We start from the raw sequence: 15,917 nt of genomic DNA, 5'->3' as shown, positions 1-15,917 counted from the left end.
TTAAATAAAGGGAAATACATTCAAATATTATCCTGCTGTAGCAAACTGGCTAAAATTAAGATCTTACATCTGTACACACACAGAAACAGAATATCCCTTCCAACCTGGTGGGAAAAACTACACACACACCAACAACTATATACACACCAACAACAACTATATACACACCAATAACAACTATATACACACCAACAACTATATACACACCAATAACAACTATATACACACCAACAACTATATACACACCAACAACTATATACACACCAACAACTATATACACACCAACAACAACTATACACACACCAACAACTATATACACACAACAACAACTATATACACACCAACAACTATATACACACCAATAACAACTATATACACACCAACAACTATATACACACCAATAACAACTATATACACACCAACAACAACTATATACACACCAATAACAACTATATACACACCAACAACAACTATACACACACCAACAACAACTATATACACACAACAACAACTATACACACACACCAAAACTATACACACACAACAACAACTATACACACAAAGACACACAACCACACACCAACAACTATACACACAAAGACACACAACCACACACACAAAGACACACAACCACACACCAACCACAATCCACCACTCACGGTTAATGCAGACACTGGACGGCTCTACTGTCAGGATCTCTGTACAGGACTGCTTTAATATCTGCAGAACGGAATGGATATGACAACATTAGTCACACACACACATACACACACACACACACACACACACACACTGGATACGGCAGCATTACTCAGATGCATAATAGATATATCACAGTTGTTATCAGACGGTGTCGACTTGTGGAGGACAGATTAGACTGTAACACCTTAGAAATGTCTCCTGTTCGATCTGCTGAACCGACTGCTTTAGACGGGGAGAGAGGAGAAGAGAGGGGGAGCTATGTGGGGGAGAGAGGAGAAGAAAGAGAGAGCTACGTAAAGGAGGAGAGAGGAGAAGAGAGGGGAAGCTATGTGGGAGAGAGAGGAGAAGGGAGGGGAAGAGAGGGGAAGAGAGGAGAAGGGAGGGGAAGAGAGGAGAAGCTATGTGGGGGGGAGAGGAGAATGGAGGGGGAGAGAGGAGAAGGGAAGGGGAGCTATGTGGGGGAGAGGAGAAGAGAGGAGAAGCTATGGGGGAGAGAGGAGAAGCTATGGGGGAGAGAGGAGAAGAGAGGAGAAGCTATGTGGGGGAGAGAGGAGAAGAGAGGAGAAGCTATGTGGGGGAGAGAGGAGAAGAGAGGGGGGGGAGAGGAGAAGCTATGTGGGGGAGAAAGGAGAAGAGAGGAGAAGCTATGTGGGGGAGAGGAGAAGAGAGGGGGAGCTATGTTGGGGGAGAGAGGAGAAGAGAGGAGAAGAGAGGAGAAGCTATGTGGGGGAGAGAGGAGAAGAAAGAGAGAGCTGTGCGGGGGATGAGTGGGGGAGAGAGAGGGCGCTATGTGGGGGGAGAACGGGGGCGACAGAGAGAGCTGTGTGGGGGATGAGTGGGGGCGACAGAGAGATGAGGGAGCTATGTGGGATGAGTGGGGGAGACAGAGAGATGAGGGAGCTATGTGGGATAAGTGGGGGAGACAGAGAGATGATGGAGCTATGTGGGGGGAGAACGGGGGAGACAGAGAGATGAGGGAGCTATGTGGGGGGAGAACGGGGGCGACAGAGAGATGAGGGAGCTATGTGGGGGGAGAACGGGGGAGACAGAGAGATGAGGGAGCTATGTGGGGGGAGAACGGGGGCGACAGAGAGATGAGGGAGCTATGTGGGGGGAGAACGGGGGCGACAGAGAGATGAGGGAGCTATGTGGGGGGAGAACGGGGGCGACAGAGAGATGAGGGAGCTATGTGGGGGGAGAACGGGGGCGACAGAGAGATGAGGGAGCTATGTGGGGGGAGAACGGGGGCGACAGAGAGATGAGGGAGCTATGTAAAACCTTTATGGGGAAATTATACCAGACCATCCCATTCCTCCGTTCTATTTAAAACCCTGAGGCGGCATTATCCTATAAAAAGGCCTTCTATGTGAGCCGACTGTCATGCCATCGCATTATCTCCTACTACGCCAATAAATCAACAAAGGGCAAACTATGCAAATCCACCGGTACACAAATCGGTAGGAGCATATTAACGGCAAATATATGGCACTTGGACCCCTCATGGACGTCGCCACGGAAACGTCAATCTGAAGTGGAGAGAGCAGTTACCAGGGCGTTATTAAATATGACAGTCTGATTTGGAACTTTTAAAAAAGGTACAATCTGGGATTTTGTATTTCAGAAATATGGCAGCCCCGCCACCTGAATTTGTTATGCAGAAACCGGATGTGGGGAAATATAAACCTCTGGTAGATTCACACAGTCCTCTAGATAAACAGACTGGCAGTCAGTCATCATGAATTTAAAAAACGACCATTGTACAGATTCCCAGATCGTACCTTTAAGTGAATAGAGGTTGAGATGTGTAGAGCCCCATCAGTCATCAGGCTCATATCATATTTATTTTTTTACCTTTATTTAACTAGGCAAGTCAGTTTAGAACAAATTCATATTTTCAATGACGGCCTAGGAACAGTGGGTTAACTGCCTGTTCAGGGGCAGAACGCCAGATGTGTACCTTGTCAGCTCGGGGGTTTAAACTTGCAACCTTCCGGTTACTAGTCCAACGCTCGAACCACTAGGCTACCCTGCCGCCCCATATGATTACTGTATGTTGTGTATGAACCAAACTAACTTCATGGTGAATCTCATCGCTGGCGGTAGCGCTGTATGTCCAGCGGGGTGCGTCTACAAATAGTTTTTTGCTATTTTTCACAGCGGTTATTATGAGCGCAATGGCTGGCGGTGGCCTGAAAGAGGGTTGTGGGTTTTGACGAGAGGGCTTGGTCACTCACTGGCCAATCAAGGCGTTCCATGGATTAATACTGCATGCGTTTGTCTCAAAATCTGTAGGTTATTGATGGTCTTTGGATTCTCATGATTACTGATGAGATGGTTCACTCCATTACACTGTTGATTAGTGATTATTAATTACCATTAATATCTATCTATTTATTATGTTCCTGGTCACTATTACTACTGTTAACATGTATATATTAGTATCTATCTATTTATCCTGTTACTGGTCACAAGTACTCCTGTTTACATGTATATATTACCACTAGTATATTACCATAATTATTCAGCCCCGTTTACATGTATATATTACCACTAGTATATTACCATAAGTATTCAGCCCCGTTTACATGTATATATCTCTAGGATGATCAATGGAAACAGGATACACCTGAGCTCAATGTTGAGTCTCATAGCAAAGGGTCTGAATACCTATGTAAATGAGGATTTCTGTTTTGATTTTGTCATTATAGGGTATTATGATGTCATTATGGGGTATTATGATGTCATTATGGGGTATTTTGTGTAGATTGATGAGGTAAAAAAGTATGTTATCAATTTTAGAAGAAGGCTGTAACGTAACAAAATGTGGAAAAAGGTCAAGGGGTCTGAACACTTTCCAAATGTACTGTGTACAGTTGAAGTGGGAAGTTTACCGACACTTAGGTTGGAGTCATTAAAACTAGTTTACATACACTTAGGTTGGAGTCATTAAAACTAGTTTACATACACTTAGGTTGGAGTCATTAAAACTAGTTTACATACACTTAGGTTGGAGTCATTAAAACTAGTTTACATACACTTAGGTTGGAGTCATTAAAACTAGTTTACATACACTTAGGTTGGAGTCATTAAAACTAGTTTACATACACTTAGGTTGGAGTCATTAAAACTAGTTTACATACACTTAGGTTGGAGTCATTAAAACTAGTTTACCTACACTTAGGTTGGAGTCATTAAAACTAGTTTACATACACTTAGGTTGGAGTCATTAAAACTAGTTTACCTACACTTAGGTTGGAGTCATTAAAACTAGTTTACATACACTTAGGTTGGAGTCATTAAAACTATTTTTTCAACCACTCCACAAATTTATTGTTAACAAACTATAGTTTTGGCAAGTCGGTTAGGACATCTACTTTCTGCATGACACAAGTCATTTTTACAACAATTGTTTACAGACAGATTATTTCACCTATAATTCAATGTATCACAATTCCAGTGGGTCAGAAGTTTACATACACTTAGTTGAGTGTGTCTTTAAACAGCTTGGAAAATTCCAGAAAATGATTTTGTGGCTTAAGAAGACTCTGATAGGCTAATTGACATCATTTGAGTCACATTATGGGAAAATATAAAGAAATCAGCCAAGACCACAGAAAAAAAACAAGTCTGGTACATCCTTTGGAGCCATTTCCAAATGCCACGTTCATCTGTACAAACAATATTATGCAAGTATAAACATCATGGGACCACGCAGCCGTCATACCGCTCAGGAAGGAGACGCGTTCTGTCTCCTAGAGATGAACGTACTTTGGTGAGAAAAGTGCAAATCAATCCCAGAACAACAGCAAAGGACCCTGTGAAGATGCTGGAGGAAACAGGTACAAAAGTATCTATATCCACAGTAAAACAAGTCCTATATCAACATAACCTGAAAGGCCACTCAGCAAGGAAGAGGCCACTGCTCCAAAACTGACATAAAAAAGCCAGACTATGGTTTGCAACTGCATATGGGGACAAAGATCGTACTTTTTGGAGAAATGTCCTCTGGTCTGATGACACAAAAATAGAACTGTTTGGCCATAATGACCATCGTTATATTTGGTGCACTTCACAAAATAGATGGCATCATGAGAGAGGAACATTATGTGGATATATTGAAGCAACATCTCAAGACATCAGTCAGGAAGTTAAAGCTTGGTCGTAAATGGGTCTTCCAAATAGACAATGACCCCAAGCATACTTCCAAAGTTGTGGCAAAACGGCTTAAGGACAACAAAGTCAAGGTATTGTAGTGGCCTTCACAAAGTCCTGACCTCAATCCTATAGAAAATGTGTGGGCAGAACTGAAAAAGCGTGTGCGAGCAAGGAGGCCTACAAACCTGACTCAGTTACACCAGCTCTGTCAGGAGGAATGGACCAAAACTCACCCAACTTATTGTGGGAAGCTTGTGGAAGGCTACCCAAAACTTTGATCGAAGTTAAACAATTTAAAGGCAATGCTACCAAATGCTAATTGAGTGTATGTAAACTTCTGACCCACTGGGAAAGTGATGAAAGAAATAATATAATTCTCTCTACTGTTATTCTGTTATTCTGACATTTCACTTTCTTAAAATAAAGTGTTGATCCTAACTGACCTAAGACAGGGAATTTTTACTCGGATTAAATGTCAAGAATTGTGAAAAACTGAGTTTAAATGTATTTGGCTAAGGTGTATGTAAACTTCCGACTTCAACTATAGCTGACCTTGTATATAGCTGACCTTGATATAGCTGACCCTGTATATAGCTGATCCTGTATATAGCTGACCCTGTATATAGCTGACCCTGTATATAGCTGACCCTGTATATAGCTGACTTTCTCTTCCGATCTTATTTCTTATTTCTCCAGTTTTTTTTGTCATACTATTTTGATATTTAATGTTGCTGTAAAGAAGGGCTTCATGAGCATTTTAATGTACTTGTGCATGTGACAAATACAACTTAAAAAAAAAAAAAAGTCCTTATTACACTACAGTCAACAATCAAAACATTGGGTTGAACTAACAGTGTTTGTACAGTACTTCATGTCCTCATTTAGTATGTGAAGTCACTACTAGTCGGGCTTTCAAAACTGCTCATGAAAACGCTTCATGGAAAACAAAACGATGAGAAGTGGCTCTGACTTGTCTGGAACATTTGTCGTGAAGTCACCACGGAAAGAAAGCTGAAAGCTGCACAGATGATCTCAAATCCTAGAAATCCGAGTGAGGAGCAACGAGGCCTGCTCGTACAGCAGCGTCCAATATTACATATCACCGGAGAGAATGCTCTGTGTTTCATTTTGGACTCGAAACAATCTTTCAGCTGATCAATGCTTTGCAGCTCTGCGGCTAGGAGGAGTTGCATGGGAGAATGTCCTGCCCACTACCGTCCTTCAATAGTGGCTGAATATTTTGTTTCTCTGAGAAGTATGACTAGTGTCACCGTGAGGCCAATGACTAACTGTTAAACTGTCAGGCTGTTCCACGACCATGTTGCAGGAAACAGACACAGTACTGAGGAGACACGGCCATGTTGGAGGAAACAGACACAGTACTGAGTAGACACGACCATGTTGGAGGAAACAGACACAGTACTGAGGAGACAACCATGTTGGAGGAAACAGACAGTACTGAGGAGACACGACCATGTTGGAGGAAACAGACACAGTACTGAGTAGACACGGCCATGTTGGAGGAAACAGACACAGTACTGAGGAGACACGGCCATGTTGGAGGAAACAGACACAGTACTGAGTAGACACGACCATGTTGGAGGAAACAGACACAGTACTGAGGAGACAACCATGTTGGAGGAAACAGACAGTACTGAGGAGACACGACCATGTTGGAGGAAACAGACACAGTACTGAGGAGACACGACCATGTTGGAGGAAACAGACACAGTACTGAGGAGACACGACCATGTTGGAGGAAACAGACACAGTACTAAGTAGACACGACCATGTTGGAGGAAACAGACACAGTACTGAGGAGACACGACCATGTTGGAGGAAACAGACACAGTACTGAGGAGACACGACCATGTTGGAGGAAACAGGCACAGTACTGAGGAGACACGGCCATGTTGGAGGAAACAGACACAGTACTGAGGAGACAACCATGTTGGAGGAAACAGACACAGTACTGAGGAGACAACCATGTTGGAGGAAACAGACACAGTACTGAGGAGACACGGCCATGTTGGAGGAAACAGACACAGTACTGAGGAGACAACCATGTTGGAGGAAACAGACACAGTACTGAGGAGACACGACCATGTTGGAGGAAACAGACACAGTACTGAGGAGACAACCATGTTGGAGGAAACAGACACAGTACTGAGGAGACAACCATGTTGGAGGAAACAGACACAGTACTGAGGAGACACGACCATGTTGGAGGAAACAGACACAGTACTGAGGAGACACGACCATGTTGGAGGAAACAGACACAGTACTGAGGAGACACGACCATGTTGGAGGAAACAGACACAGTACTGAGGAGACACGACCATGTTGGAGGAAACAGACACAGTACTGAGGAGACACGACCATGTTGGAGGAAACAGACACAGTACTGAGGAGACATGGCCATGTTGGAGGAAACAGACACAGTACTGAGGAGACACGACCATGTTGGAGGAAACAGACACAGTACTGAGGAGACACGACCATGTTGGAGGAAACAGACACAGTACTGAGTAGACACGGCCATGTTGGAGGAAACAGACACAGTACTGAGGAGACAACCATGTTGGAGGAAACAGACAGTACTGAGGAGACACGACCATGTTGGAGGAAACAGACACAGTACTGAGTAGACACGGCCATGTTGGAGGAAACAGACACAGTACTGAGGAGACAACCATGTTGGAGGAAACAGACAGTACTGAGGAGACACGACCATGTTGGAGGAAACAGACACAGTACTGAGTAGACACGGCCATGTTGGAGGAAACAGACACAGTACTGAGGAGACACGGCCATGTTGGAGGAAACAGACACAGTACTGAGTAGACACGACCATGTTGGAGGAAACAGACACAGTACTGAGGAGACAACCATGTTGGAGGAAACAGACAGTACTGAGGAGACACGACCATGTTGGAGGAAACAGACACAGTACTGAGGAGACACGACCATGTTGGAGGAAACAGACACAGTACTGAGGAGACACGACCATGTTGGAGGAAACAGACACAGTACTGAGTAGACACGACCATGTTGGAGGAAACAGACACAGTACTGAGGAGACACGACCATGTTGGAGGAAACAGACACAGTACTGAGGAGACACGACCATGTTGGAGGAAACAGACACAGTACTGAGGAGACACGGCCATGTTGGAGGAAACAGACACAGTACTGAGGAGACAACCATGTTGGAGGAAACAGACACAGTACTGAGGAGACAACCATGTTGGAGGAAACAGACACAGTACTGAGGAGACACGGCCATGTTGGAGGAAACAGACACAGTACTGAGGAGACAACCATGTTGGAGGAAACAGACACAGTACTGAGGAGACACGACCATGTTGGAGGAAACAGACACAGTACTGAGGAGACAACCATGTTGGAGGAAACAGACACAGTACTGAGGAGACAACCATGTTGGAGGAAACAGACACAGTACTGAGGAGACACGACCATGTTGGAGGAAACAGACACAGTACTGAGGAGACACGACCATGTTGGAGGAAACAGACACAGTACTGAGGAGACACGACCATGTTGGAGGAAACAGACACAGTACTGAGGAGACACGACCATGTTGGAGGAAACAGACACAGTACTGAGGAGACACGACCATGTTGGAGGAAACAGACACAGTACTGAGGAGACATGGCCATGTTGGAGGAAACAGACACAGTACTGAGGAGACACGACCATGTTGGAGGAAACAGACACAGTACTGAGGAGACACGACCATGTTGGAGGAAACAGACACAGTACTGAGGAGACAACCATGTTGGAGGAAACAGACACAGTACTGAGTAGACACGGCCATGTTGGAGGAAACAGACAAAGTACTGAGTAGACACGGCCATGTTGGAGGAAACAGACACAGTACTGAGGAGACACGACCATGTTGGAGGAAACAGACAGTACTGAGGAGACAGGGCCATGTTGGAGGAAACAGACACAGTACTGAGGAGACACGACCATGTTGGAGGAAACAGACAGTACTGAGGAGACACGACCATGTTGGAGGAAACAGACACAGTACTGAGGAGACACGACCATGTTGGAGGAAACAGACACAGTACTGAGGAGACAACCATGTTGGAGGAAACAGACACAGTACTGAGGAGACACGACCATGTTGGAGGAAACAGACACAGTACTGAGGAGACACGGCCATGTTGGAGGAAACAGACACAGTACTGAGGAGACACAACCATGTTGGAGGAAACAGACACAGTACTGAGGAGACAACCATGTTGGAGGAAACAGACACAGTACTGAGGAGACACGACCATGTTGGAGGAAACAGACACAGTACTGAGGAGACACGGCCATGTTGGAGGAAACAGACACAGTACTGAGGAGACACGACCATGTTGGAGGAAACAGACACAGTACTGAGGAGACACGACCATGTTGGAGGAAACAGACACAGTACTGAGGAGACACGGCCATGTTGGAGGAAACAGACAACCATGTTGGAGGAAACAGACACAGTACTGAGGAGACACGACCATGTTGGAGGAAACAGACACAGTACTGAGGAGACACGACCATGTTGGAGGAAACAGACACAGTACTGAGGAGACACGGCCATGTTGGAGGAAACAGACACAGTACTGAGGAGACACGGCCATGTTGGAGGAAACAGACACAGTACTGAGGAGACAACCATGTTGGAGGAAACAGACACAGTACTGAGGAGACACGACCATGTTGGAGGAAACAGACACAGTACTGAGGAGACAACCATGTTGGAGGAAACAGACACAGTACTGAGGAGACACGGCCATGTTGGAGGAAACAGACACAGTACTGAGGAGACACGACCATGTTGGAGGAAACAGACACAGTACTGAGTAGACACGGCCATGTTGGAGGAAACAGACACAGTACTGAGGAGACACGACCATGTTGGAGGAAACAGACACAGTACTGAGGAGACAACCATGTTGGAGGAAACAGACACAGTACTGAGGAGACACGGCCATGTTGGAGGAAACAGACACAGTACTGAGGAGACACGACCATGTTGGAGGAAACAGACACAGTACTGAGGAGACACGACCATGTTGGAGGAAACAGACACAGTACTGAGGAGACACGACCATGTTGGAGGAAACAGACACAGTACTGAGGAGACAACCATGTTGGAGGAAACAGACACAGTACTGAGGAGACACGACCATGTTGGAGGAAACAGACACAGTACTGAGGAGACACGGCCATGTTGGAGGAAACAGACACAGTACTGAGGAGACACGACCATGTTGGAGGAAACAGACACAGTACTGAGGAGACACGGCCATGTTGGAGGAAACAGACACAGTACTGAGGAGACACGACCATGTTGGAGGAAACAGACACAGTACTGAGGAGACACGACCATGTTGGAGGAAACAGACACAGTACTGAGGAGACACGACCATGTTGGAGGAAACAGACACAGTACTGAGGAGACACGACCATGTTGGAGGAAACAGACACAGTACTGAGGAGACACGGCCATGTTGGAGGAAACAGACTCAGTACTGAGGAGACAACCATGTTGGAGGAAACAGACACAGTACTGAGGAGACAACCATGTTGGAGGAAACAGACACAGTACTGAGGAGACAACCATGTTGGAGGAAACAGACACAGTACTGAGGAGACACGGCCATGTTGGAGGAAACAGACACAGTACTGAGGAGACACGACCATGTTGGAGGAAACAGACACAGTACTGAGGAGACACGACCATGTTGGAGGAAACAGGCACAGTACTGAGGAGACACGACCATGTTGGAGGAAACAGACACAGTACTGAGGAGACACGACCATGTTGGAGGAAACAGACACAGTACTGAGGAGACACGACCATGTTGCAGGAAACAGACACTGTACTGAGTAGACACGACCATGTTGGAGGAAACAGACACAGTACTGAGTAGACACGGCCATGTTGGAGGAAACAGACACAGTACTGAGGAGACACGACCATGTTGGAGGAAACAGACACAGTACTGAGGAGACACGGCCATGTTGGAGGAAACAGACACAGTACTGAGGAGACACGACCATGTTGGAGGAAACAGACACAGTACTGAGGAGACACGACCATGTTGGAGGAAACAGACACAGTACTGAGGAGACACGGCCATGTTGGAGGAAACAGACACAGTACTGAGGAGACACGACCATGTTGGAGGAAACAGACACAGTACTGAGGAGACACGGCCATGTTGGAGGAAACAGGCACAGTACTGAGGAGACACGGCCATGTTGGAGGAACAAGCTCATGGCTCTTTCTCATGCACGTGCTCATGGCTCTTTCCATGCACCTCAATTTGAACGTCTGTCTCTTCAAGGAAAAGTTACTTCCATTAAAAATGGTTACCAAATAACTTGAACATAAATTACTTTGAATCAGAACCCTTATTGTACATTTCTAGCGAATAAATGAACAAATAAATAAACAAAACAATGCAAACTTACTGAATTTACTATGCCTTTGAGTGCATGGAAGCCATCTTTGACAGGGAACACTTGATCTTTGGTGTCAGCCACCTCGGCTAGCTGTTGCTCGTCAAAGTCCTTGATACCAACACAGTACACTCGAGCTCCGTAGGTCCTCGCAATGTTGGCCTGCATTTTAGAGAAGAAATATGAATAACTTTAACTTTAAAACAATAAGTAACACTCTACATTTGGATATTAATGGCCAGTTTCTCAAATCCAGATTATGTTGAGTCATGGACTAAAAAGCATTTAAATTAAGATTCTCCATTGAGCATTGGTTTTTAGTCCAACGCCATGTTTAATCAGTGTGTCTGGAATTTTTTTTTTATCTTGAACTAACAAACGTGAAAATGTAAACGGAGTTTTTTGAATAAAATCAAGCTCACCTCTTCAACTGTTAATTGATGTATGAAGACCTCTAGCTTTCCGTCTGTCAGAGCTATGATGATGCTGGAGGACTTGGTGGTTTGGGATTTGATTTGATTGTTTGCCTTTAGGTTCAAACACAAGAGGTATGAATAAACAGAGATATGGGATTATGAATGAATAAGAACAAACTGTACAGGGATGAGGTCAATTTAATTTAAAAATCAGTCAATTTAGCCAGGAAGTTACCAGAAATTCCAACTCTGATATCAGTTTTCCTCAATGCTCCATGCTTTCAAAGGGGCGGCAGGTCGTCTAGTGGTTAGAGCGTTGAGCCAATAACCTGAAAGGTTGCTAGATCAAATCCCTGAGCTGACAAGGTAAAAATCTGATGTTCTGCCCCTGAGCAAGGCAGTTAACACACTGTTCCTAGGCCGTCATTGTAAATAAGAATCTGTTCTTAACTTCTTATGGCTGGGGGAAGTATTGAGTAGCTTGGATGAATAAGGTGCCCAGAGTAAACTGCCTGCTACTCAGTCCCAGAAGCTAAGATATGCATATTATTAGTATATTTGGATAGAAAACACTCTGAAGTTTCTAAAACTGTTCGAATAATGTCTGTGAGTATAACAGAACTCATATGGCAGGCAAAAACCTGATAAAAAATCCAACCAGGAAGCGGGACATTTGAGGTTTGTAGTTTTTCAACTCATTGCCTATCGAAGATACAGTGGGATATTGGTCATATTCCACTAGATGTCAACAGTCTTTAGAACCCTGTTTGAGGATTCTACTGTGAAGTGGGAGCGAATAAGAGGGGAATGAGTCAGAGGTCTGCCAGAGAGCAGCGAGCTGGCCACGCTCGTTCACGTGAGAGAATGCATTTCTACAGACAAAGGAATTCTCCGGTTGGAACAATATTGAAGATTTATTTTAAAAACATCCTAAAGATTGATTCTATACATCGTTTGACATGTTTCTACGGACTGTAACGGAACTTTTTGACTTGTCGTCTGCTAATAGTGATCGCGCGTCATGAATTTGGATTTGTGAACTGAATGCGCTAACAAAAGGAGGTATTTGGACATAAATGATGGACATTATCGAACAAAACAAACATGTATTGCGGAACTGGGACTCCTGGGAGTGCATTCTGATGAAGATCATCAAAGTGAATATTTATAATGCTATTTCTGACTTCTGTTGACTACACAACATGGCGGATATCCGTTTGGGTTGTTTTGGTCTCTGAGCGCTGTACTCAGATTATAGCATGGTGTGCTTTTTCCGTAAAGTTTTGAAATCTAAAGCGGTTGCATTAAGGAGAAGTATTTCTATAATTCCATGCATAATAGTCGTATCTTTTATCAATGTTTATTTTGAGTATTTCTGTAAATTGATGTGGCTCTCTGCAAAATCACCTGATGTTTTGGAACTACTGAACGTAATGCGCCAATGTAAACTGAGATTTTATGAAATACAAATATGAACTTTATCGAACAAAACATACTGTATTGTGTAACATGAAGTGCTATGAGTGTCATCTGATGAAGATCATCAAAGGTTAGTGATATTTCTGCTTTTTGTGACTCCTCTCTTTGGCTGGAAAAATGGCTGTGTTTTTCTGTGACTTGGCTCTGACCTAACATAATCGTTTGGTTTGGTTTCGCTGTAAAGCCTTTTTGAAATCGGACACTGTGGAGGGATTAACAAGAAGTGTATCTTTAAAAATGGTGTAAAATACTTCTATGTTTGAGGAATTGTAATTATGGGATTGTTGTTGTTTTGAATTTGGCGCCCTGCACTTTCACTGGCTGTTGTCATATCGATCCCGTTACCGGATTCTCACTGACTTGCCCAGTTGAATAAAGGAAAATTGGACTTAGATTTTAAGCTCATTTCCTGAATCAATTGACTATCATTTAAATGGAATTGACCCCAACCCTGTACAGTATGTCTGCAGAATAGAAATTCAGACCTAACCGTTTAATATTCCCTTTATACTGCACTTTATAGCGGTTAAGAGTGTTGGGGGCCAGCAACCGAAAGGCCGCTGGTTTGAATCCCACAGCCGTCAAGGTAGAAAAATCTGCCATTCAGCCCTTGATCAAGGCAGTTAATCCCCAACAACAACTGTTCCCCGGGCGCTGATAACGCGGACGGCGATTAAGGAAGTCCCCAGCACCACTCTGATTCAGTAGTGTAACTCTGACTAGGTATCTCCTTTCACTCTGGTCTAAAGTAGTGCACTATATAGGGAATAGGGTGCCATTTGGGACATTTGGAGTTAGAAGTGTTTATTTAGATCACTCGGAGGCATCTGAATTGCTCCCCATCTAAACAGGGCTCAGTGCCAAACTGATAAAACACACCAATGCCTAGCGGACAAGTAAAGACAAGGCTAGCACAGTATGCACCTGTTATGAGCATAACATGGGGGATATTCTGTATAGTACTGAAGGCTTCTCTAGTGAGTTGAAGTTGTTTTCAAATGTGGTCATGTCATTAGTAGAGTAGTTTTGACTGGTTAGGTTTGGTTAGGTTTAGAGTAGGTTTAGAATTAGGTTTAGAGTAGGTTTAGGGTTAGGGATAAGAGTAAGTTTAGGGTTAGGTTAAGAGTAGGTTTAGGGTTAGGTTAACTTCTTGATCCTACTTGAGACGCAGACGTCTCAAGTAGGCACCTGGAAATGCAAATGCGCTACGCTAAATGCTAAATGTACTTGTTAAAACTCAAACGTTCATTAAAATACACATGCAGGGTATTGAATTAAAGCTACACTCGTTTTGAATCTAGCCAACAAGTCAGATTTTTAAAATGCTTTTCGGCGAAAGCATGAGAAGCTATTATCTGATAGCATGCAACACCCCAAAATGCCTGAAGGCGACGTAAACAAAAGAATTAGCGTAGCCGGCGCTACACAAAAACGCAGAAATAAAATATAAAACATTCATTACCTTTGATGATATTCTTTGTTGGCACTCCTATATGTCCCATAAACATCACAAATTGGTATTTTTCCCGATTAAATCCGTCCATGAATGCCCAAAATATCCATTTGTATAGCCTGTCTGCTTCATGAAAAAAGCTCTCTTCCAACACGCAACGTCAATTTTAGAAATGATATAAGTTGCCTATATTCTTTGACAAAACACTTCAACCTACTTTTGTAACCCAACTTTAGGTATTTGTAAACGTTAATAAGCGATCAAATTGATCACTGGGCGATCTGTATTCAATAGCAGCTACTCAAGAAAACAATGTCCATTTTTCAATCTTCCAAAATCGATTGAGGTAGGCTGGATGGAATGACGGATGTATTGGTAATGTCTCAAAGGATTTTTGTCAATGAAAATGACGTTTTTGGCGACATCGTGTGGAAGCTGTAGGAATTGCATCCGTGTCCATATTAAATTTGGTTTCCTTTAAACAATCCATGAAAGGGGCGCATGGATACTTTTTTCAGCTTTCAGTGACAAGTTTTTCTTGCGCTTTTCGATGAAACACACGCTCTGTTATAGTCACAGCCGTGATTTAACCAGTTTTAGAAACTTCAGAGTGTTTTCTATCCACACATACTAATCATATGCATATACTATATTCCTGGCATGAGTAGCAGGACGCTGAAATGTTGCGCGATTTTTAACAGAATGTTCGAAAAAGGAGGGGGTAGGATGAAGAGGTTTAAGAGTAGGTTTAGGGTTAGGCTTAGAGTAGGTTTAGGGTTAGGTTTAGAGTAAGGTTTAGGGTTAGAGTAGGTTTAGGGTTAGGTTTAGAGTAGGGTTAGGCTTAGAGTAGGTTTAGGGTTAGGTTTAGAGTAGGGTTAGGGTTAGGTTTAGAGTAGGTTTAGGGTTAGGTTTAGAATAGGGTTAGGTTTAGATTAGGTTTAGGGTTAGGTTTAGAGTAGGGTTAGGGTTAGGTTTAGAGTAGGTTTAGGGTTAGGTTTAGAGTAGGTTTAGGGTTAGGTTTAGAGTAGGTTTAGGGTTAGGTTTAGAGTAGGTTTAGGGTTAGGTTCAGGGTTAGGTTTAGAGTAGGTTTGGGGTTAGGGATAGAATAGGTTTAGGGTTAGGTTAAGAGTAGGTTTAGGGTTAGGCTTAGAGTAGGTTTAGGGTCAGGTTTAGGGTTAGGTTTAGAGTAGGTTTAGGGTTAGGTTTATAGTAGGTTTATAATTAGGTTTAGA

The 15,917-nt window shown here is 43.6% G+C and overlaps 1 protein-coding gene across 1 annotated transcript in view; it reads right to left on the bottom strand.

Annotated features, from left to right (window-relative positions):
* Window positions 1-15,917, bottom strand: part of LOC139389984 (anthrax toxin receptor 2-like) — a 131,832-nt gene that overhangs the window by 98,860 nt on the left and 17,055 nt on the right. Inside the window, exons 5-7 of the mRNA XM_071137051.1 lie at window positions 11,760-11,864; window positions 11,350-11,499; window positions 660-720 (exon numbers count right to left, since the gene is read on the bottom strand). Coding sequence (XP_070993152.1) covers window positions 660-720; window positions 11,350-11,499; window positions 11,760-11,864 — 316 coding nt within the window. The remainder of the gene's footprint in view (window positions 1-659; window positions 721-11,349; window positions 11,500-11,759; window positions 11,865-15,917) is intronic.

This window comes from Oncorhynchus clarkii, chromosome 30 (assembly GCF_045791955.1).
Source record: "Oncorhynchus clarkii lewisi isolate Uvic-CL-2024 chromosome 30, UVic_Ocla_1.0, whole genome shotgun sequence".
NCBI classification, from domain to species: Eukaryota; Metazoa; Chordata; class Actinopteri; order Salmoniformes; family Salmonidae; genus Oncorhynchus; species Oncorhynchus clarkii.
Note: the sequence above shows the minus strand (reverse complement) of the source record. Positions and strands in the feature narration are given on the sequence as shown.